Here is a 25,695-nt window from a genome sequence, read left to right as displayed (position 1 = left end):
TTCCGGTTGAAACTTTTTACTGTGATTTGATTTAAAATCATATATTATTTCTACGAAATTGCCATCCCAAACGTACTCTCAATCATGCTGCTCAATTTATTACGTTATACATGAGCAGCCACCTAGAAATCCTATGCTAGAACGACATATGTCTGAATTTGCATTGGTCACCTTCTTCTGTGGCTATTGCAACCTTTGAGAAGTAGAGTGACGAAAATCCATAGCTTTTTGTGAGACAGCCAACCCCTTCATCAGTGTTCTCGAGATTATACCAAATAAAACCCCACTTTAGGAGAACACAAGCTATTATTATCTGCCCTCAAGAGGAATGTAAGCAGTTGAAAACTCACACGACATCCTTTGAATTTTAACCAAACTCTTAGGGCACTTGTACAATAATGATACAAACAACTTGTTACAATAAAAAGCCCTTGAAGGTTAGCCTTGCAGTTCAGGTTTTCAAAACTAACTCAAGATCCCACCAGCATCTAGGATCTTTGAAATGGACTCTCATTGTGCATTTTTGTTTTCAAACGGAGATCCGACAAGAATGAAAACAACAGCTCAATTATGTAGTTAAGTAGATGACTCAAGAAAGCTACCACAGATTGCATATCCTATTAACACGTAATAGGAAATATATTGGCTAGGCCGTGGTCAAGTTACCTTGCTGATTTTTTTTCTTTTTTTCCATGACGGAGAACCCTTCAAGGCAGGACCACTTTGTCTGAAGGATAAACCCCGAACCCGTGTAACACACCCACACCATTAGATCGGTTAAATCTATGGCTTTCGTTAGGGGTGTGGTCCCAAGAAATTGCTTGCACTAAAGGGAATTAAAACTTTAGACCTGATAATTATGCCACCAAAAATCCAAGACCTAAGTTACTATTATGAAATATTCAAGGGTTTCGGCATTTACTTTACATATGATTGTTGTGACTAATTCTCATTAAAATGATTGTAGCGATTGTTGTGACTAATTCTCACCAAAATGATTGTAGCGATTGTTGTGACTAATTCTCACCAAAATGATTGTAGTGGCTAAATCTCATTAAAATGGTTCTGTTTGGTGTTCTCTTCTTGGAAGCTTTTACACCAAACAGGACCATTTTAATGAGAATTAGTCTCAACAGAAATATGATGGACCAGATTCTTTCACTATCAGTATTAAGAACTAAAATGATTCCAAGTAACAAATGCATGAAATCATGAATAATTGGTGATGACTAAGGTGTTGCCACTGAAAAGAACAACAGACTTGCTTTGATTTACTAAAACAGGCAAGTTAAAAATAGGCGCATCTTCATTCTTACCGCCTATTATTATAACGGAACACGATCTGATTCTTTATTTTAAGAACGGAACTAGATTTGATTCTTTATTTTAAGAAGGGTAAAATTGTCATTTTAATTTTTTTCAACAATTTTACTCTTATGAAATAGAGGACCAGGTTCTCTCCCCTTCTCCTATTATAACATCTTACATCCCTGTTTTTTTCTTTTTTAAATTATTACACGCTAGAATGGAAACAGCGGAAACAAGTTCACAGAACTAACATCTCAATCTGCACAAAATATTCACTTTTTCTGAGTATTTGGATTAAAAAAATATATATAGAGAGATAAAATAAATAAATAAAAAATATTGGATACTGTTTTAGTGAGTTTGTGACCAACATTAGAAATTCTTTGTCTTTCATCAAGAAGTAGCATGAGGCCAAGATACCCTATTCTCTTCTCTGGAAATTCAGGAGATGTAATTAACTTCAGGTACTCACTCCATTTGACCAAAATGTGTGGGGGTAGCCAAGCATGTGAATGAACATGAGCTTTGCAAGGTTAATAATCTTGATCGTTTCATTAACTGTGGCATGTTGCATAGCAGCATACTCATGGGCCGAAGAGGCCATGGGGTCTAAGCGCCCAATCAAAGCCTAGGAGGCCCAAAAAGGCTCAAAGGGCCCATACCACAAAATATAAGATTTTCTCCCCCTCTCACAGAGATAAGTCCATTCATTCCGTTCTCCCTCATCTATCCTTCTCCCCCCACTGTCAAGCACACTTAAAATATGTTTAGAATTGTGTTTAAGAAATAAATCTTTTAAGTAAAAAAAAAACATTTTTTGACAAAAATTTCATACTTTCTCCTCCCAACAGTCAAGCACACTTAAAACATGTTTGGAATTGTGTTTAAGAAATAGAGTTTTTAAATCAAAAAACATTTTTTTGTCAAAAGTGTGTTTTGGCTATTTTTAGACTTTTTAGACCCTTAAAAGTGCTTTATACTTTTTTTTTTTTTTTTTTTTTTTCAAATGAACTTTTTGAGTATTAAACAATTTTTAGGCCCCTCAAACATACATCCAAACAGACCCTTACAATTGTAAACCCCATTGGCATCTTGAAACAAATAAAAGTTACATTTGCACCTACTAACTACATTTCCTCTAAAAAAATAAAAAAATAAAAAGATTTGAGCTAGGGAAAAGACAAATTAAGCAAAAACAAAGTTTCTGAAAGCATGGACTTTGCAACAATTGGTCCAAGTGGCAAAGGTCCTGGATTTTATGACATTTTCATCATATCTAAGATTTGAATTCTTGTGGATGCAAACAATTCTTCACCTCTACGGAAATATCAAGTTTTACTCAATCCTTATGGGTAAGCGTCTTGCAAGAATTCAATAAGTCACTAAATTATATTTGGGGCCAAAGAAAGCAACACGTTTAATCCAGTCATGGAAAATGCCAAAGTGGTATTAATTGCCTTGTTACAAGTTTTACAAGCATATCATAAGGTATATAAAAAGGAGGGGCATTAAAGCTCACACAATAATAGAATATTTACATAAACTTCTATCCTATTTTGAAGTACCAAAGACCTTACTCATAGCTAGTTGTTCGTCCAACCTTATACCCTATTTCTTTCTTTCCTTTTTATGTTTTTTTTTTTTTTTTTTAACACAAATTTCTTCCAAATTAATTTAAAGAAAATTTCATTCATCCTCCTCTAATAAAGTATCAAGTGTCATATAATATATTTGGGTTTCTCAAAAATCAATGTTTTGATTCATAAGTTAATAGAATAATTAACAATAAATAATTATTAGGAATATTAAAGAAAACATGTGAAAAATGACACTTACCACTTATTAGAGTAGGTTGAAGGAATTTTTGTCCCACTGAAAATTAGCATGAACACACATACAAAGAGAAATTCCTAGTTCCTCCGCTGAGCCTACTTCACATGCAAAACCACGTCTACTATTTCACAACGAGAAGAAGATGAGATAAATCAAAAGCAAATAAGGTGCGAATAGGATTCTCTCTATTTTATTTGAAATTGACAATATTTATTTAGTATAAAATAAGGGGCAATATTATTTGAACATTAAAATTGAATGATGATATTTACAATATTATCCCTCATTTTAAATTAAATGGATTATATTCCTTATTTGGTTAAGTTGTAGCTTCTTCGTCATTCCTTTTCTTCTTTTGCCAAAATCGATGGTACATTGGTCTTCGTTATAAACGATGGCATATTGTATTGCGAAAGACGCCGTTCGTCTGCTCCTCACCAGTTCGAAGTATTCTAAAAAGTTCGTCTGTTCCCAAGTTGTCTTTAAGGTTGTTGCTGTTGCCGATAGTTTCAGCACCGACATGGCGCAAGAAATTAAGATTTTTTTTGCATATTTTTTGCTATATTTTCGATGGTTGCACTGGTGGAATCTCAAAGCTAGGCTTTCAAATCAGTCTCTGGATTCAATATTTCTTGGTCTCATTCTGCAGATCATTTAGTAAGGCTTCCGTCCAGAAATCTAAGCGGAAGCATATTCTCATGGATGTTTTTCAGGAACATGTCGCGGCCGCAGATCTTGATCTCTCTGGGAGCTTCCTGGAAGGCTCTGTTCCACGTTGGTTTTGGTCCCGTCCGATCTTGATATGTGTTCATCTGTCCAGGAACTGGTTTGGAGGGATCATTAGATCAAAGTCAAACGGTTCGTTCTCATGATTCATCGGTTCAGGTGCTCAATTTGTCAACCAACAGGTTCGCCAATCTGGTTCGGCTCTCTGTTTTTCCGAAGCACAGAATTATTGATTTTTTCTCTCAAACTCACTGACATTTCAAGCTGCAAAGTTTCCGGCAATGGCAAACCCATTTCGTTTCTTCCATCATTGAAGCATTTAGACTTGTCCAACGTACAACTGCATCAACGGTACTTTCCCTCCACTGATTTGTTAGATCTTTCCAACAAATCCATCAACGGTATTTTTCCCTTCCGATTTCAAGAAGTTAAAGGCCGCTGAGTGGAGGGAAATCGGAAGGGAAAGTACCGTTGATGGAGTTGTACGTTGGACAAGTCTAAATGCTTCAATGATGGAAGAAACGAAATGGGTTTGACATTGCCGGAAATTTTGCAGCTTGAAATGTCGGTGAGGTTGCGGGAAAATCAAGAATGCTGTGCGTCGGAAAAACAGAGAGCCGAACCAGATTGGTGAACCTGTCGGTTGACAAATTGATGATCCTCTAGTAAGTTATTAATGTTCCATTAGTACATTTGTATTATTAATTCCACTTCATAATTAAATAGCAACTATTTTATTTTCTAATTTTGATGAATTTTAAAATATTTCTATGGTTAGACACACTTAAGTTATACTATACAGCATATTTGCATCTCGTCCCTATTTTATTGGGTTAATGTAGCAGTGTCTATCAGCTCTCAGATCAACCCTTGTTAAAAAAAAAAAATTCAAGCACCGATTCACATTGGTCCAATGGATTAAGACTTGAATGAGAGTAAAGTGTGTAGCATTGATATACTCCATGATTACCTAATTTGCTCCCAAAGGCCCATAGTCCTTCATTATGTTTTTACCACAATCATTTTTGAAGGTAATACAAAGGGCAAAACATATAAATCATTTGGGCTTCCTAAATATTATATATTGGATGAGCAAATGTAATTGATGCAATAGATTGTCCTAATAAGAAAATTGGAAAAACCTTCACATTTTTGTGGGAAAAAAAAAAATTGGGCTTGAACTTCCACCTAAGCCCAATGTACAATACTACCCTTGCAATTTTCCATCTTGAGCTTCCTTTGTGAAGGCATCCAATAGGTAATTCGGTCCAGAAACAAAGAAGTCAATGGTCCAGCACGTTTTTAATTTCAAATTTCAGTTAAGAAAAAACTAATAATGGACACATAAAATATTGATAATTTGAGAAAACTCATTATTATTAAAATGAGAACTTTGTTAGAATACATCATCCAGCAGTGCTGCCACGTGCTCCAAATGATCCTACATTACAGCCACATGCCCCAGATGATGACTCAGCAACATATGCTCTCAAAGGAAAGGAAAGCAATGCTGTCACTCACAAGAAAAGAGAAATGTAGCTACCAAGGATTCACTGAGAAGGAAAGAAGAATATCACTGATATGCAATCTCCAGCTTGCCAAGATATGCTAAGATTCAAGTCTTTACTAAAGGATCTCAATGTAATTGGCAATCCCACTAATTCAGGGATGTGTCTTGTCTTATACCATTTTATTCTATTGTCAACACTCTTGTATAAGGTGTATATAAACCCCACTGTATCAAAAAGATATCATCGAATGAAATAGCCTTTTGAACTCTATATTACTCTTGTGTTTAAATTTTTATATGGTATCAGAGCTTTTCATAGGAAAACTCCTTCGATCCTAAAAGCTTTTCTCATGGCTGAATCATCCACCACATCACCTGCATCATCTGTCACACCACTTGCATCATCCACCAGCCCTACCATATCACCTGCATCATTCATCAGCCTCACCCTTCCTAGCATCACCCAACACATCTCCACCAAACTTGATACCCTTTCGGATTACTTGAATTGGGTCTTACACTTCACACCAATTTTGAATGCTCATGATCTTATGGGGATTGTTGATGGCAGTGAGCCATGCCCTCCTAAGTACTTGAATGATGAAGCTGGAGAAATAACCACAGTTGTAAACCCAGCATATTCCATTTGGCAAAAGAAGGATCAATCCCTTCTCAGTTGGTTCAACACCACTCTGTCAGATCGTGTTTTGTCCTCACTTTATGGACTAACCACGGCTAGACAAGTTTGGACCACTTTAACCACTCGTTATGCCTCACAGTCTAAGGCAAGAATGTCTTACTTGAAACGTCAGCTACAAACCCTCAATCAGGGATCTAAAACATGTTCTGACTTTCTCAGAGAGGCCAAATCCTGGGTAGATTCACTTGCAGCAGCAGGACATCCTGTTAAAGAAGATGACCTCATCTCATTTGTTTTGGGAGGTCTTAGTCCTGCCACACAACATTCATCACTCTCTACACCTTTTCCACCCGAACAACTAGCATGTCTTTTGAAGACTTCCAAGCAGAATTGCTTAACTATGAAATTCTGTTTGGCAATCAGCAGCACTTGCAGCAGCCTATCACTGAACTTTGCCCTCTACTCTCAAAAGCCTAAATTCTCCAATGCTCATCATCATAAGAGAAAATCAGGAGGCCCTACAAGGAGCAATTATCATACAGGAGTCCCTCCCAAGAGCAATTATCAAACTAGTCAGAAGCGCACTGGTAATCATTTTCTCATAAATTCTTTTAGTAGTCAACCTAATAATCACTTTACTTCTGGTAGAGCTCCTTGCCAAATCTGTGGCAAAACAGGACACCAAGCACTTGACTACTTCCATAGAATGAACCACTCCTTTCAAGGGTGTCATCCTCCATCCCAACTGGCTGCCATGACTGCTAGAGCTCATCTTCATGTCACAGAACAGCATGATGAAGAACCTTGGTATGCTGACAGTGGAGCAAATAACCATGTCACAGCAGCCTTGGATAACTTAACTCTTCAAGAACCGTTTAAAGGTGATGAGGAAGTGGTTGTAGGTAATGGTACAGGTCTCCCTATTGCAAACATAGGTTCCTCTATCCTCTATCATTCCAAAGTACCCTTTAAAGTGAACAATATTCTTCATTGCCCTACTGCTGCAGATAACTTACTCTCTATCCAAAAATTCTGTGTAGATAACAAGTGTTGGTTTATATTAACTGATTCCTATTTTTTTGTGAAGGACAACCGCACGGGTCAGACTCTTTTGCAAGGGCCAAGTAGGGATGGACTTTATCCAATTCTCCTTTCCAAAACAGCAAATAAATCCAGGAGATTCACTGCCTTCATTGGAATCTCAGCCTCCTCTGTCATTTGGCATCGTAGACTAGGACATCCAGCTCCTCCTATCATCAATAAACTTAGGCAGAATGCACAACTACCTATCTTTGGTGCTCCCTCACATCAATCATTATGTGAATCATGTCAAGTAGCCAAGTCTAAATGTTTACCTTTTTCTGAATCCAATAATGTAACCTCTGCTGCTTTAGAAATAATACATTCAGATTTGTGGAGTTCTCCCATTCCTTCTCTTAGTGGATGTAGATACTATGTTACTTTCATTGACAATTTCACTCGTTTTTATTGGATTTATTTTCTGCCGTCTTTCTCAAAAATTCATACTCTTTTGGAGCAATAGTGAAAGAATTTTGAGGCTTAAGGAGTACAAGGGTTCTGCAGATGATATTTCTTTTACATTTCATTTGGAATTATTTTTTCATTCTTCCATATGTTTAGTATTTCTTATGTTTGTTTTTTGATATTTCTTTCCTTCTATTTCATAGCAATTTACTCTGGAAGAGGTTTTGGTACTTAGATGTGGTTGATGGCAGCATAAGCAAAAGACGTATTATGCATTATAGTTGCTAATTCATGATTTATGGTCATTCAACATTCAGCTTGAGCTCCTTTTTTTTGGTTAATTTTTAAGGTGGAGTAATGCTACACTTCACACCGATTTATCACATCAATGTCACACCTATTGATATGGCATGTTTTAAATAATTTATACTTTTTTTTTTTTTTGACATTGTAAGCCACTTAAAATACATCATCTCAATCGACGTGACATAAGTGTAATAAATGGGTGTGAAGAATAACATTATTCTTTAGGGTAAGAAAGATGCACAAAATTGGAGGAAGCGGTGAGTTGTAGGGCATAAATGATTCAAATAAAGTAAACATGTGTGTGGACTTTCCAATCTGTATAACTTTGATTGGATAAAATTTTGTCAAGGTTATCTCATTCGTGAGTGAAGTTTTCAGTCCCTCTTAACAGAATTTTTTGATTGTCATGAAGCAGTTCTTCTTCTTCTACGACTGCCGTTTTAGTGCTTCTTCTCTGTTATATATATATATAACCCCCTCAATTTGCCATTGCCCGCACCAGAGTTCGATTGTCATAGGTCTAATTTTTCACAACAATTAAGCCATGCGATGGCCCTAAGCAAAGCACCAAGCAGTGCACCAATAAAGGCTATGCAAGGACAAGCCTCTATTGTATATATATATTGTGACTCAAGGAAAGATGAGAAGATCGTGTTACTAAGTCCATCAACACACTTCAAGTTGTATAGATGTACAGTAACACTCAGTTTGCTATGTTTAGTCCTATTATGAAGAGGCTTCCCTGCCTTTTTAAGCAAGACGTAGTACTTTCGTACGTCACCTTCATCGACTTCTTTATTTATAATTTCTTCACCCCCTGCACCACGACTTGAGGCTCACAATTGTCTTCCCTGACATCGTGCACGCCAAATACATCGCGCAACATGGCGTGCATATCTTCACCCAGTTCTGTGCTTACACTCGCATCTGCGGTCGGACGATTCGAATTAAAGTCTGCAACAGGACCCTGTACAAGCTTCTCACCGTGATAAATTCAGTCTTTGTATGAAGTAATTATTCATTTACTCCTTGTCAAGTGGTCGAGTACCAAATCCGGCGGGTGGTGCTGGTTAAGGTGAGATGCCTTATAAGGGCAGTAAATGAATCCATCAGGGATTGTATAATTCCTAACTGCGAAGTCCACGAACGATCTACACCCATCTCTGTATTCCTTTGTACTCCTAGATTTTGTCATCCAACTCTTGTCCATTTTTCTCTACGTACATTAGGAACAAATATATAATACTTAAAAATAACAAATAAACACATAATTTAGTCTAAATTCAAACCAAGTCTAAATTGAAATGAATTTGTTATATATGGGGACCCTAAATAAAATAAATCTAGGTTAGTTGTAGTTTTTTTTTTTTTTTTTTTATAATTTAATTTATTTATTTATTTATTTTTTTAATAAAATTTAGATAAACCAAATTAAAACCACTACAAATTTAAATGCATTTGGTATGGGGACCCTAAATTAAATAAATCTAACTAGGTTAGTTTGCGAAACCTAAACAAAATTAAAACAACTACAAATTTAAATGCATTTGGTATGGGGACCCTAATTTAATAAACCAAGCTAGGTTTTTTTTTTTTTTTTTTTTTTAAAAAAAAAATTATAACATTTACATAATCTAAATTTGCAAAACCGAAACAAAATTAAAGTCCAAATGGATATGCATTTGTTATATATAGGGACCCTAAATAAAATAAATCTAGCTAGGTTAGTTATTTTATGAATTTTTTGTGTCGCTTTTTTGTTTTTATAACCTAAACCCATAATCTAAATTTGCAAAACCTAAACAAAATTAAAGTCCAAATTTAAATGCATTTGTTATATATGGGGACCCTACATAAAATAAATCTAGGTAATTAGTTGTATTTTTTTTTTCATGAGGATACTTTTTTTTATTTTATAACATTTACATGATCCAAATTTAAATGTATTTGTTATATATGGGGACCCTAAATAAAATAAATTAGTTTAGTTGTTTCTTTTCTTTTTTTGAAAAAAGAAACATTTACATAATCTCGATTGTAAAACCTACACACAAAAAAACAAAAACCTAATTTCAAGCAAATTACCTAGCATTATATATAGACATTAATATATATTTTGCATGCATGTTCATATATAACAATCCTACGTACGTACATACCTTCCATACAAACAAATGAAAATAATCATCATATATTTCAATTTTTTTCCAAGAGCGCGGCATAGGTAGGGTAAACCCTGGTTTAGGGGAGGAGGGATGGCCGTTGGCTGCCTCCCTCCTCCCCTCACTCTCTTCGCATGGTGAGCTAGCCTATTTACTTGATGTCCTTAGCTCTGTTGCCTCCTCCCTCCCCCTTCGGCTTGTGCGGTTTTCCTCCTTCTTTGCCGCCCCTTTCCCTTTTGTCTTGTTCTTTGGTTTTTTGTCCTTTCTCCCTTTGCCGCTGTGCCCGCCTAGCCGTACCCCCATCAATCCCTGCCGCGTCTTGTCTGTGTCGGGCTCGAGTTTGGATTGATTTGTTTTTGCTTGATCTCTCCTCCTCCGTCTGATTCACATTGACACGTGCCCCGTCATCCAACTCTTCGGATTCGTCCGTATCCATCCCACCTTTTACATCGGATTTGTCACTCTGACTGTGGTTTGTTTCTGTTATGTTTTGTGATTTATTTTCCTTTCCTATTTTTGCTTGTTATTTGTCGTTTCTTCTCGTTGTGTTTGTGTTTGTTTTTGCTTTTTTTGGCACACTTTGTGGTATCGCTCTTGGGGGATTCACTCAAACTCTTCCCCCCCCCCCCCCCCCCACCCCAAGGTTCGTTGAGTGCGCCGCCAATCTCCACCGCGCTCGTTTTGCCTTCACTGTCTACTGCTGAGTCTTTTCAAGCATCCCCCACGATAAGCTTCCAACGCCACCTTCCGCGTCGGTTTCTAGCCAACACACGATCGGCTTTCTTCTGGCTGCTTTCATCCGCTTAGTATGTTTTTCTTGTTTGTTTTTCCCTGTATTGTTAGCTTTATTTTATTGTATTTCTGTTTTCCCTGTATTTGTTCGTTACTTTCCTGTTTTATTTCCTTGTACTTTTTCTTTCCTGTTTTTTGCTTGTAATACCTCTCTCATTTGATTTGCCCGTTTGTATCTTGATGCTCTGTGGGGTATTTGCTTTTGGTTCAAACCCTTGGGTTATGGATGTGATATCCTGGCTTACAGATCGAAGAGGATAGGTTTCGGCATGGGCGTTCTTTGCTCTTAGGATCGAAGAATAAACGTTATTTATGCATTGGATTGTCTGTTAATTTGGTGCAAATCTAATGTTAAACATGTTGAATAGTCATGGGTTAGCAGATGATGTTGTCATGTATTGGCCTTGATTGATCAACACTGTTTTATCAATGAATGAGTATGATGTTTCCCTTTAAAAAAAAAAAAAAAAAATCATATATTTCAAACTAATAAATTATTCCCAAAACAAATATAATTTGTTAATAAATTTTATATATATATATATATATATATATATATACACCTGAGAGGAGATCGACGGAGACACAGAGGGAGAGCACACTGACTGCCGGCTGGAGTACTGCCGGAGGTAGAGTGAGAGTGACAGCCGGAGATGGCAGAGAGAGAGCGAGTGATCAACGGAGGAAAGAGTGCAACTTGGCCGGATAGAGTGACTGAGAGAGTACACTGACCAGCCGGTGTGGAGAAGAAAGAAAAAAAGAGAGAGGGAGAGGAAGAGAGCTGTACCGCGCGGGAGGAGAAGAAGGAAAAAAAAAGAAAGAAAGATGAATTATGGATGTACAGTTGCTTATATCAAGTGAAACCTTAGTGGCTTGGTCCAATGATGTATATATATACATGGTTTAAACGAATTTACTATCAGCAATCTTATTTCATTAATTATACATGTGAATTTCTGCCTTGACAACTAGACGCATGGTTTTCGAATCCTCCCACGGCAATCCGTTCCACTCCCGTGCGTTGTCACAAGCAGCCTCGAAGACGTCCTGCCAGACAAAGGAAACAATCAGATACAATCATGAGAATATTAAGTCAAACATATCATTCCAACATACCGATTTGTTAGTACCCTAGAAGGAAATTCATCATAATAATGTGCAGGAGTCCTCTCAACCCTGTTCAGATCTGATTCCCACAGCCTAATCTGTCACAGAAGAGAGTTCATTTTAAAACATCAGAAAACAAAGGGAAACATGACAATTCTTATTACCAAATATCTAAGCAATTTCAAGAACTTTGTTGTTGGGTAAAAGAGTATGGCCAAATCAGCGGCACAGCAACATAAAATCACATAAACTGAACAACAATAAAGGAGCTACAATATAATTTATGATAAATACAAATATAATATAGAGGAACTGAAACCTCATCCGTGACATTTTCGGGTATAGATGGCATTCTCTCTGCTACACAAGGATGGGAATTCTGCTGAAGAAAAGTAATAATCTGCAAAAAATTGTTTAGGAGTTAAGTGAAGCAAAATACCTTCCAGGAGGACAAAACTGAAGGAAGTGGGAGACAATAGCATTTGACTTCCAATCCAAATGCCACAATGCAGTAACCCTTTTTACCCATAAGAATACCTAGTTAAAGTGAGTGCATGTCAAGAAAGGGAGGACTGTATGTGTTTGTGTTGTCCATGTGCCAACCAGAGATTTATTTATTAAAACAAAATCGAACCCATCGTATCTATTCCATGGTGGTAAAAACTATGACCAGACCATGACAACAACATTATGAGCATGTCAACAAGAGTATCTGATTATAGTTATACCAATATTGAGCATGGAACTCCAAATCTCTAATGACTTAATTTGGACTTATTATTATGATGATTCAACCTAATACCTTTCGATCCATTAGTAAAGTCACAATCCTGGATAACCACATGTTTATTAGAGCTAGTCAGGAGGGCAATTAAGAGAGCCTGAGGAACTCACTCACCCAGGCATGATAGTTTCAGAGACTTGCCCAAGGGACTCATGAATAGCATGCAAAATAGCACTTCAAATAACAGTTATTACCAGCAAGATTCCAAACAAAATTCAACAAAAAGAAAGAAGTCACACACAATTTGCTCAACGTGTTCCAATATTTGCTCATGTTCACCAAGGTGAAATGGTAGATCCCTATTCCCACAAGCAGTAAGATCCCAACATGCAAAACTTAGGTCGACCAATTTGCAGCCTCCCCAACAAAAAAGTTAAATTGGACTCGATTAAAAGGTTCTTGCGGATTTGGATTAACTTGTTCAGCATGAAACAAACACAAATAATTTTATTGTAAGCCAAAAGTCATATTAGAGAGGTAAATAGGGACATTGACCTAGATAGGCTCAAGTGGCGTAAAATAATCCATGTAGCCATTTCCAATTAGTGAGGATTAAGGTTTACTTGAGTTCAGTTCAGTTGAGTTCTAAAGTAGAAGGTATTGGAGTAGACTAATCTATACTTGCCTGCTCTGCTGCAATACCATTTTCAAAAGCATTATACAAACTTTCTTCTGTGATTGCTCCCACTATAAGATTTGGAAGTTGATACTCTATCCTGCATAAATAAGCACAGCATTTTTCATCTCAGAGATAATTTTAAAATATGAAAATACCACCTGGCGTGTCACACCAAGCAGGATAATATAAAGATTAGAGAGCACCCTGTCGTAAGCAGAGGAAGTCTACTGTATAAGCATGAATTCAATTAAAGTATCACAAAGGAGAAGTAATTTATTATTTTCAAATATAAATGAATAGCCATATCATGCGATTAAATTGTAATCATTTACGCTCTTTATCAACATTAAGGTATGGCGAGAAACACTTTCGAGAAGGAATAACTTCTCATACCCAAAAAAAAAGGCCCTTATTTAGTGTAACATATAGAAAATTGACTTTAATGTCCAAACCGCTGTTTCAAAGTAGCTCAATTTTGACCTTCAGAATAACCCTATTCAACTTCAAATGAGAAGCAAGAGGTAACCTGCTTTTCAAAGAATCACTTCAACCAAAATTATATCAAGCAATTGGTTGGCGTACCTTGAGAAAAGACGTAGAATTTCACAGTGTAACTTTGAAGTTGAGTATGCATACAACCTAAAATTTCCTTCCACAATTACAAATCCCTGGGAAAAAGAGAAAGAAGCAAGAGATGAGATATGTAATTACAAATTTGTGGTCACTACATATCCATAGTTCTTTACTGGAAATAAATACAAAAAAAGGAAGACAAAGGCAAAGAAGTGAGATGAACAGGGAAAAAAGAAAGAAAATCAAGTCACGACAGGTGATATCAACTCGAAGGTTTATGATAGACACAAAAGATCATAGGGAGAAATTATAACAGTCATAAGATATGGCACTTGGTTCTCATTTTATTTGGAGTCTTGTGGGCCATGCCGGGCAATATTCTTGAGTTACTTCAGTGTTGGAAGATGCAAGGGTAGAGACTGTAACAACCCCAAGAAAAGCGATAGCCACATCTATATTGGCACCTCAAAAGGACTAGTCAATTTGAAGCGTCCCTATAATTTCTTATAAAGTTCAGTTTCACCTAAAAACTAGGCACTGTGAGACTTAACACTCATGACTATCTTTATAACCCACACTCTATGTAGGTTACTTCTCATCTTCCCAATATGGGAGCAGGATGTTACAAACTCCCCCTTTTAAACTCTTAACATCCTCGTCAAGGCCACGTCATGCAATGCTCCAATATCACAGGGTCTGGTATTACAACCTAGCTATGATACCATTTGTAATGACCCAGGAAAAAGCACTAGCCACATCTGCACTCTTACCCTAAAAGGCTAGTCAATTTGGAGCTTCCTAAAATTACTTATAAAGCCTAATTTGACCTAATAACTAGGCAATATGGGACTTATCACTCATGATTATCTTTATAAACCACCCATTCTATGTGAGCTACTTCTCATCTTCCCAATATAGAAAGTCATCCCTACTTCACTTATATAGAGCATTTGGAGAGAAATAGACACTTTTTTTAGGACTGCGAGTCTAATGTGGTGCAATTAGAAGCTTCTTTCTTGAGTTTCCTTTTAGAGTGGGCTGTTACTTTTGTTCCTAATTTCTCATTCTCTAATCTTGTAGATTTTGTTAACTTTTTAGATTTTGAAGGGTGGTCGCTTCTCTTGTATAATTTTCGTGTACGCAAGCTTTTATTCTTCAATAAATCATTATTCATCAAAAAATAATATAACTTCAACAAATTTAATTCATCCTACCAATGACAGGTTTCAGGACTGTTGATGACAAAGCAGCTAAAAATCCAAAATAGGTCAAGTAGTGAGGAGGATAAGTAGTAAAACAAAGCAGCCATATAAATGCGAGAGCCAACACCCAGCAATTTATAATAATTACCAATTATCTAGTTCTTGCAAATACCACATATTAAAATTAAGCTCCAATTCAGTTTTCACTGATACAAAAAAAATTTGGATAAGTAGAGCATTTGGTAAGAAAAGGAAAAAGAATGTTAACAAAAATCTCAAACAGTTTTCGCTGATGCAAATTACCAATACTATAGAGACAAAAAAAGCCTAGGAACTGAAGGTAACTACAAATGCTACCAACAATAAAAGCTAGGAAGAGATTCAAAGATCCTAATTGTTAGCTAGGAACATTCACATCCTGTGTTAATAGAGATATAGGAACTGTGGTCAGATATCTATTCCTGCCTTCAACAAGTTAGCAGCATCATTTGTGGTTTTAAAAGTACAAAAGAACTAATGAGCAGAAACAAGCAGTACTTCTGAGGCTCCATCTAAAATAGAGCAACACTTGGGCTACTCCGGAAGTTAGTGAGCCAAGCCACCAAGAAAATGTGCAGACAGAATATTATAGAGACCAAGCCAGCAAGAGTATAGAGGCACTGATTACATTACCTTTTGGCACAAATCGGAATTATAAACCAATTATAAGCACTGAAAGAGTAATTTGTTTATTGCCCTCCATTCAGGAGTAAGGCTATATACTAGGTGACAGTGATATCACAAACACACAAGAATGATGATAGGAATCAAATGCAACCAGACAAAAAGAGAAAAATCAACTGCAGACAGGGAAAAGAGAAGAGAAAAGAAAAGAAAAGAAAAAAGCTAGACATATTCAATGAACGGTAATTCATGACTTCACAAAAAACATACTTGTTTCCGTGATGATGAATCTGTTAAGCACACTAAAAGATTGGTAGCTAATTTAGTAGGTATAAACCAACTCTCGTTCATCCCCTGGACATATGCCACCAAAAGAAGAGAAAATCAAACTTCTAGCAAACTAATACTTGAATTACTATTTGAGGGATCACTACCACATTCTACACCAAGAATAGCAGAAACTAGAATATAACTAGAATACCTGCTGAAGTTTAACCAATCCCAAGTCTGTGAGGTCCTTGATCCAACTCTTCTGAATCTCCGTCAATGTGTTACTATTATATGCCTAACAAATAAAGAAGTCAGCAACATCACGCCAACGTGAGATCTGCAATGACCAAGAAACTCCCTAGAAAGCAAGCAGACAGGTCTCACATATACTAGAAGGATTAGTTTCCCTTCCCACCCCCCCACCCCCCATATCTGGTAAATCCGGGACCTCACCCCCTAACTAGTTTTTTTTTTTTTTTGTCTTAGTAGATGTTATTTGGACCAAATACCATTGTCAAAAAGATCAAGATTAGTTAACGCAACATGTGAAAAAGGTATATCTAATACCTTTCCTGTGACATGAAAACTAAGCTCTAGTAAGAATGAAATCAAATCGGCTGGGTCCACATCTCGCTCCTGGAACAAAATTAGAAATCCAGATTTAAATTGAATAACAGGTATTATGAAGAACAAAGCTGAAGTTGCACTGCCCTACTGAGTTAAAGTAATAATGAGAGAGAGAGAGAGAGAGAGAGAGAGAGAGAGAGAGAGAATAATAGCTCTAATAACCATCAAAGTTCGACAATGATCATTAAGCATCATATGTGTTTTAAAAGGAAAGCAGATCTAAATAATGATTTGAAAATATTGATAAAATTTCAGTGTAGAGGAAACACTTATTTTTAGAGATGGGGGAACTACCAAAGGAATCTCACTATCCCATACCTCAGAATTAGAGATGTATTCTCTGATGATGTACCAAAGTTGTGCATTTGTGTCCATCAACTGTAATTTTCAGAGATCAAAAATAACGTCAAGTAAAACACATCACAAGAAGTGCAAGCAGCTCATCATTCATATGATGCATACCAAGAACTGGAAAACACTTTCAGTTAATCGTGGAGCTCCTTGCTCCCTGTAAAAATGCACATACACATCAAAAACCAGACATGAGATACAGTAAACTCATATATACACAAGAAAGTGAGGCATATATATCATTGAGAGAAATTATGCTAATACAAGAAAGAAGGACCTTTGACTCAAAAGCCCTCGCTGCAAAATTCTCATCATAGAAGAGCTGATATTTGATGGCCTTTCAGCTTGCGCCGAGTTTATAAGTTGGAGCAAGAAACACTAATTTAACACAATAGCAAGTCAAAAGAGAGAGTAGCATTAATCAAGAAACTAAACAATAAGTAGTTTCAACAGTGATAAATTCCAATCACAGAATAACACGGTATGTAAGAGCCAGACAGTTTTTCTAAATACACGTATGAATAAACAGAAAATGGGAACATATAGATGAACTTCGCACCTCCCATTGTTCAAGGGCATAAACCTCAAGATCCTCCAAGCTTGGGAGCCTCACAGTTATGTCAGAAGGCATTGGTTCCCTTGGTAAAACTTCACTGCCATATCAAATGATAAGGTCATATCCAAAATAAAGTTGTTGTGAACATTTTATTAAGCCAACCACCGTTGACTGCAGGATCATATTTTAAATTTTTAATGTCATTACAAAAATGAGATAATAGGCATTCAAGTTATGCTTATTCAGTAAATCTAACAATCTAAGCAATCTGATGTCATAAATCAAATACATTCATTATCAAACATGGCAGCATATGATAAGTACAAGCAAAAAAAGTAATGCATGTTATATTTTACCAAGTGGGCTAGCAACTAGACATCCATGATTGCAATTTGTACTTTTTGGTGGAGAGGATTGGAGCAAAAATGGAGAAAATAAACTCTACATGCCGCAGCTTTTTCAAAATTTTCCCTGAGTTGGATCCTTTAGAACACTATATTGGAACTAATAAAGATCAAGTAACCTCTACACGAGTCACATATAGAATACATGAAACAGGGTAGATTTATCCCATTTTCTTTTATTATTAGATTCCCAACGACCCATACCTCACAGAATAATCCCCAAGGGCAAGAAACACATTCATCTAAGCTAACTGAAAAAACAAAAACAAAAACGAAAAGATTATCCGAATCTCAACTCACCCAAGTGTTAAAAGCTTTTGGAGGTTTGTCTGGAATGTTGGATTAATTCTGTAAGTTGTTTCCCTTCTCCTGCCAGCAAAACATCAAGTTCACTGTAAAGGCTGAGAGAATAAGGTTGGATCAAAACTACATTACAATAATTTGAACATGAATATTAGAATGATAATAGTGAAAGAAAGTCATCTCAAAGAACATATATAAATTCTACGGCACGTATATCAAAAATAAAAACATACAAATCTAGGCATTTTGGAACTTCCACAATATGCAACCAGTATTGAAATGTAAATTTAGTTCTTAAAAAAAAGAACGTGGAGAACTTTCATGGATACACATATATTAAAGTCTGACCAAATTTGATGCATTCCCGTGCAGCCGAGATTAAAATTCCAGAATATCAGGAAAAGGCTCCAAATCTGGGCATGTTTCCCACAAAACAAAAGCATTGTGATCAGAGGAGCAAGGGCATGGATGTCCTGTCAAACTAAGTCAAACTCCAAAGATCTAATAGCTTTGTTGCAAGCTCCAAACGTGTTTTCATAGTGCAGAAAATAATTTCATCCTAAAAGGCAACATGTCCCAATAGATTCATGCCTCGTTTCTATGGTCCACAATGACAAGACCTTCAAGAGTTCATCTTATCGACATAAAATATACAGGAGCGTTTTGGTCATATTGCAGTGAAAAAAAGAATAAAGAAAAAAAATTTCTTGAAACAGTTTATCTCCTCAGCAATCTTAGTCTTTTATGTTTAATCTTTCAAAGAAGCAAAGGACACCTTATATGGTCAACGAATTCTTAAATCTTCAGAAGAACACAAGAAGTATTATGTAAAGAAAATCCATTTACCTGTCAGCAGTGTCAGTGAATATCCGTAACTTAATCAACCTATCAATCGCGACTCTATGCATTGAGGACCCATCTGGAAACACCCACTCCTCCATAGACTTGGCTGTTATTGGAACATCAATGTACAACATCTGTATAACATACTTCTTGGCCAGAGGTGGCAGAGACCTGAGTACTCAAAAAACAAAAACCACAAATTCGATCAATATCTCAGAGAACTAACCATTTGGCATTAACTACCACAATAAACTCTTTAAGACTTCCACTGCGTGTATCTAAATCAACGAGACGCAGAAAATTTTCAACATATTGGATCCACTATCTACAAACATCTAAAAAACATAAAACACCCAAGTATATAAAGAATATACTGACAATATATTCAAAACAGGTTGATATTGGAGTTGAAAAATCTGAGGTTAAGATTGGAACTGTGTCAAATGTTGTGAATCAGAAGCAATGGAATGTTGTTCGAGCTGCTAAGAAAACTCCAGTAACTAAACTTTCTGCTAGGGATAGTCAAAGGCATTGGACAAATTCTTTCCATTTGCTGGCTAGAGCAGATGGTAGAATTGATCAGGGGAGGTAAGAGGAGATCATATTTCTCAATCTCTTCAAAAAGTTATTGAACATGCACTAAATGAGGAAAATACTAATCTCTTGAAGGACAAAGGGAAAAGTAAACTGGGAGAGGAGGAGGAGGTTTTGATGAGAGGATTTTCTCCTACTGTATGAATTTCTTGACATGGAATGTGAGGGGTTTGAATCATCCCTCTAAGCAGCAAGAGGTAAAAAATTTGATCAAAATTCATAAGATTGGTTTAATTTGTTTGATTGAGACTAGAGTGAGGAAAATAAAGCAGATAGAATCAGATCTGTTATTGTTCCTGATTGGGACTATGCTTTCAATTATGATAAGCATTTTTTGGGAAGGATATGGGTTTGCTGGAAGAAGTCTGACTATGAAGTAACTGTGGTTGATAAATGTGTGCAGAGTATTAATTGTTTCATCAAATCTCACAAGAGTAAGTGTTGTTGGTTTCATTCTTTTGTGTATGGGGCTAACAAAGGGGTGGATAGGAAGTTGCTTTGGACTAGTTTAAGTTCTATGAAGGGTAGAGTGGCTACTAGTCCTTGGATGATTTGTGGAGACTTTAATGTTGTGAAGTCTTTGGGTGAGAAGTGGGGCTCTGAAAAGCTGAATTCTTATGAAGTGGAGTTTGGGCAGTGCTTAAATGATCTAGAGGTTTTAGACCTTAATTTAAGTGGATGTTTTTACACATGGACTAATAAAAGTGAGGAGCCTAGGTTTGTGGCTAGAAAGCTTGATAGAGTTTTGGCTAATGAACATTGGATGTGTACTTTTAGTAGAACTATTGTTGAGTTTCAGTCAAGTGGCATTTCGGATCATTCTCCAGCTATTATATCTGTAGGGTTTCTGCAGAGTTTTGGTCCCAAGTCTTTTAAATTCTACAATTATTGGTCAGAACATAAAGGTTTTCTGGATTGGGTCAAGGAAGGTTGGGAAATTCAGGTTGATGGGGTTAACATGTATCAACTTTATGTAAAACTTAGATCTGTTAAAGCTGTGCTGAAGAGGCAGAATGTGGTTTGTTTTGGGAATTTGAAACAGAAAGTTATGGAGGCTAGGGATAATCTTGACTTAGCTCAAAAAGCTGTTATTGCATCGTATGGGAGGGCTGATTGTTTATTAAAGGAGAGGGAATGTTTACATGCTTATGTTTCTATTACAAAAGCTGAAGAGTCCTTTTTGAAGCAAAAAGCTAGGAATCAATGGCTAAAACTAGGTGATCAGAACAACAGTTTTTTTCATCGAGCTATCAAAGTACAGCATGCCAAGAATACCATTACTCATCTGTGGGATGAGCAGGGTCATAAAGTGGAAGATGTGGAACAAATCAAACAGGTAGCTGAAGATTTTTACAAAAAGCTGCTGGGGTCTGATCAGATGACTTTTAATGAGACTAAGGCAACTCGTATAAAACAATTGATACCAATGTCTATTTCTGCTGATAAGGCAAGTCTGTTGGAGAAAGAAGTCACAGAAGAAGAGATTAGGAAAACTTTGTTCCAAATGAAAGCAAATAAGGCCCCTGGCCCTGATGGGTTTTCAGCAGATTTTTTTAAGGCTTCTTGGCCTATTGTTGGGAAGGATGTGGTTGTAGCCATTAAAGATTTCTTCCTCTCTGGTTTGTTATTGAAAGAGGTAAATGCCACTATTCTTACTCTGGTACCTAAGAAGATTAATCCTTCTACTATGGGGGATTTTAGGCCTATAGCTTGCTGCAATGTCATATATAAGTGCATTACCAAGATTATTGCTAATAGGATGTTGCCGCTTCTAGGAGATTTGGTGAGTATGAACCAGTCAGCTTTTATTCCCTCTAGAAGCATTTCTGAAAATGTTCTTCTAGCTCAGGAAATTGTAAGGAATTACCATAAGGGTACAGGAAATCCTAGATGCACCTTGAAGGTTGATCTCATGAAAGCTTATGATTCAGTAAATTGGGAGTTCATGATTCAGTGTCTTTACTGTTTTGGTTTTCCAGGAAAATTCCTTAGTTGGATCAAGGAGTGTATCACCTCTCCTAGGTTTTCTATTTGTCTAAATGGTACCTTGGTTGGATACTTTGAAGGGAAGAAGGGGCTAAGGCAAGGAGATCCCTTGTCTCCTTATTTGTTTGTCTTAGCTATGGAAGTATTTTCTAGGCTCATGGCTGCTTCTACTGGTGTTGATTCAGGTTTCAAGTTTCATCCTAAATGCCTTAAAATGAAGCTTACTCATCTTTGCTTTGCAGATGATTTGCTTATTTTCTCTGAAGCTAGCTTGAGCTCCATTAAGGTTATAAAGGCTGCTTTAGTTGAGTTTGAAGAGTTGACAGGCCTTAAGGCAAACCCTTCTAAAAGTTCCTTTTATTGTTCTGGAATTACTGATAGGGTTAAGCATTCCTTATTGAATGATTTGCAAATGAAGGAGGGTAAACTTCCGGTGAGATATCTTGGGGTTCCTCTAATTTCAGCTAGACTTTCCTCTGCAGATTGTGGAGTGCTTCTGGACAGAATTATTGGTAGAATTGATTCCTGGTTATCCAAGCATCTACAGTCTTGTATAGTTTGCAAGTGTATTGGACAGGTATCTTTATTCTTCCTAAAAAGATTATAAAGTCTATTGAGCAGAAGTTTAATAGATTTTTGTGGAATGGAAAAGATGTTGAGGCTGCAAAGGCAAAAGTGGCTTGGTCTGATGTTTGTTTTCCTAAAATGGAGGGTGGCTTGGGTTTGAAGAGGATTGAAGTATGGAATCAAACTTCTATGCTGAGACACATATGGAGTTTGTTTGCTAGATCTGGCTCTCTTTGGGTGGCATGGATTAAAGATAATTTTCTGAAGAAGAAGAGCTTATGGAGTGTTGGCATCCCTCAAAACTGCTCCTGGTGTTGGAGGAAATTACTCAAGTTAAGGTGTATTGCTAAAAAGTTCTTGAGATTTGAAGTTGGGAATGGGGAAAATATTCATCTCTGGACGGATTTGTGGCACCCTGCTAGCATCTTACTTGAAAAATATGGTTATAGAGTTGTTTATGATGCTCAAAGTAATGTGGAAGCTAAGCTTTCTTCTGTTATACACAATGGAGAATGGTTATGGAAGCCTGCTAGATCTGAAGATTTGGTGGAAATTCAAGCAGGACTTTCTGAAATTAGTTTGGGTCATGTTGATAAGCCTATTTGGACTGTTTCAAGGAATGGTATCTTTGTTAGTTCAGATACTTGGGAGGCTATTAGGGAGAAAAATGAGAAGATTGATTGGTGGAAGTTGGTGTGGTTTCCCCTTGCTATTCCTAAGCAAGCATTTATATTATGGCTTGCTGTGAAGGGGAGGCTTGATACAGGAGATCAGTTGCTGACAAGGGGATACAAAGGAGATGTTAGTTGTGTTTTCTGCAGGAATCAATTGGAAAGCCATAATCATCTTTTTTTTGAATGTAGCTTCAGCTATAGAATATGGAGGTTCTGCTTGTCTAGGTGCAGAATAGCAAATTCTCTTATAATATGGGAGGAGGTTTTGCAAATGGGATGCAGTGAATGGGGTAATAAGACCTTTAAAGCTGTGCTTTGTCGTTTGGCTTTGGGGTCTGCTGTCTACAACATCTGGTGCAATAGAAATGAAGTCAGGCATGCAGGACATCCCAAAACAGAGGAGCAATTGTTGAAGAAAATTCTGTGGGAAGTCAGAACTAGAGTAATTGGGAAAGGGAAGTTTTCTAAAACTGGTGAAAACCTTATGCTTTGTTCTTTATGGAACATACCAGCAGACTTGCTTTGTTAATATTGGTTATTTTGGTCTGCGGTTAGTATGTTTTACAGCATTGTAATGTGTTTTGTTGGTGTTCAGCCTCTGTGAGGTTTTGGTTTTGGCCTTTTGTAGGGCTTGTATATGGTGATACTTTGTATTTGGTTTGTTTTGCTCTTAATGAAGGTGCTTATTCATCAAAAAATATATATATATATACTGACAATATATTGGCGATAAAGCAAATATCACTAATGAAAACATTAACCACAATTACTGCATAGCAAAATTCTAACACTAGGAATTGATCTTCGAGCAATTTATAGCCACACAAAAAATTCTCGAAAGGAAATAAACTTCAATTATATAACTCCACGCAATCTCACTCTGAAGCAGTCCATCACTGCTGCTGAAGAAGCACATAGTGTGAATTTTTTTTTTTCAATTCAATATGAGAAACTGATAGTTTTGTTTATATTAGGGGAAAAAGAGTGAAATAGGAGCAGTGCAAGAGTAGAATGAAAGAGAGGAGGAGGACCTGAGAATGGCTCCGCAGATGAAAGCGTTCTCGTAGAGCTTGTCGAGCTTCATGGCGGGCAAGGAGGCCACCATGTCCATGAAATTCTTCGCGATTATCTTCACCTGAGGCATTCTTCCTCGGCTTGCAGAGTTCATCGGGTAAGAATTGTGTTACGAGACTGAGTTTGATTCAGATATGGATGGCACTGTAAAGAAACAGGAAGCATTCACGCAAAAGAGTCGGAGAGAAAGAGAGAGAGTGTTAGAGAGCGGCGGCTAGGAAGAAGAGAATAAAGAGAAGGCGAAGGCGGTGAAGTGCGTGTAATTTATGCGGGTACCCGCCCCGCCCCGCCCCGCCCCTAAAACACCCAAAAAAACAAATTTTGGAAACCCTAGACACTTAACTCCGTATCCCATTCACTCATTCAGGATTCAGCCTCTCTTTCTCCCTTTCGGCGACTTCACGGTGGTTCACCCAGGCTACCCAGACTTGAGACTTGATTAAATCATACGCATGCATGTCCCACTCCCCCTCTCTTTAAATCTTTGCAGTACTGAGTGGGCTCTTCTGCAACTCTGCACTATTTTATATATATATATATATTGTTTTTCTTCCTATTTCCTTTCTAGTCACCTCTTCTTTTCTGTTCCCACCTCTCGATCTGCCATTGGATCGGACCCATCTCACTGGGTCACTCTCGAATCTCGCCTCTCGATCTCAGATCAGAAGGGTTCTCTCTCTCTCTTTTCTGTTTGGTACTTGGGAAAGATGAAATTATATGAAGAAAGAATTGTTTATATTTTTTTCTTTTCTTTCTTTTTGGTCAGAGTAAATGGGGTTAGAACTTAGATTTTCAAGAATCTGCTATATGTATTTCAGTATTTCTATCATATTTTTAGTACTTCTCTGTGCTAGAAAACTCTGATATGAGCTGTGAAATACGTTCTGCAAACTTGCAAAGGTCTGATTATGCTGGGTTTCTCTCCCTCTCTCTTTTCTGTTTGGTACTTGGGAAAAGATGAAATTATACGAAGAAAGAATTGATTACAAAAATGCCATGTGAATAAACCCAACCCGACCCGCAAACCCGCAAGACCCGCAGTTATTAAACCCGCACCGCAAATACCCGACCCGCGCGGATCTTGGTCATTGGGCTCGGGTGGCGGGTTGAAAAATCCAAACCCGCAAGTTGCGGGTCGGGTTGAAAAAAGCCCATTCCCCGCCCCGCCCCGACCCGTGCCCAGCCCTACGTGTAAACCCTAGCAAAAAAACAAAAAAGTAAATAACACGAACAAACGGGCCAAAACACAAGCAAGAGTACAAGTAATCCTGATTCCTGATTGCCAAATTCACTGGAGTAGCCAAATGGCCCAAATCTAATACATGTGACTTGACAATCCAATGGGCAATTGCTCTGTGATAATCATATGGGCTGGTTGACTTTCAGCTAGCCAAAGAGTCTTGTTAAGCCCAAGCCCAAACCCAAGCCGAAGTTGGCATTAACATTTAAAGATGTGCACAGGCAAATCAGAGGTTCCAGTAGTGGCTGAAAAGAACCAGACGGTCGGATAACACCAACAAGGCCATGAGGAGCCGAAGCCGAAGAGTCGTGTATGCAAATACTTCATGCCCAGTGCTGTAGCTATGTCATTGGCCGGCGATCGACGTTAACTATCTCCGTCCCCCGCGGGTGACGTAAATATTTGACTTTTGGAAATTCACAAAACCTCGTCGACGCCTCGTCTCTGTGACTCTGTGTGTGTGCGAGACAGAGTCAGAGAGAGAGAGAGAGAGAGA

General features: G+C 37.2%; 1 protein-coding gene across 1 annotated transcript; it reads right to left on the bottom strand.

Moving 5' to 3' along the window:
• Positions 1-11,578: 11,578 nt before the first annotated feature.
• LOC132171373 (general transcription and DNA repair factor IIH subunit TFB2) lies at positions 11,579-24,202 on the bottom strand. Its single transcript, XM_059582668.2, has 15 exons — positions 23,917-24,202; positions 19,068-19,235; positions 18,219-18,287; positions 17,518-17,611; positions 17,236-17,336; positions 17,070-17,115; positions 16,926-16,985; positions 16,548-16,616; positions 16,192-16,275; positions 15,981-16,064; positions 13,855-13,940; positions 13,279-13,369; positions 12,189-12,269; positions 11,893-11,967; positions 11,579-11,809 (listed from the first exon to the last, which is right to left on the bottom strand). The coding sequence occupies exons 1-15, from the start codon at positions 24,051-24,053 to the stop codon at positions 11,699-11,701; spliced, it is 1,356 nt and encodes a 451-aa protein (XP_059438651.2). The 5' UTR covers positions 24,054-24,202; the 3' UTR covers positions 11,579-11,698.
• Between the last annotated feature and the right edge of the window lie 1,493 nt (positions 24,203-25,695).

The sequence above is a fragment of the Corylus avellana genome, chromosome 1 (genome assembly GCF_965113065.1).
Source record: "Corylus avellana chromosome 1, dhCorAvel1.hap1.2, whole genome shotgun sequence".
NCBI classification, from domain to species: Eukaryota; Viridiplantae; Streptophyta; class Magnoliopsida; order Fagales; family Betulaceae; genus Corylus; species Corylus avellana.
Note: the sequence above shows the minus strand (reverse complement) of the source record. Positions and strands in the feature narration are given on the sequence as shown.

Coding starts and splice junctions, on each gene's coding strand:
- LOC132171373 (XM_059582668.2), bottom strand. CDS start 24,053: ATGAACTCTGCAAGCCGAGGAAGAATGCCTCAGGTGAAGATAATCGCG. Junction 19,236..23,916: donor ATCTGCGGAGCCATTCTCAG/GTCCTCCTCCTC, acceptor TTGAGTACTCAG/GTCTCTGCCACCTCTGGCCA. Junction 17,612..18,218: donor CAAAAGCTTTTAACACTTGG/GTGAGTTGAGAT, acceptor TTGATATGGCAG/TGAAGTTTTACCAAGGGAAC.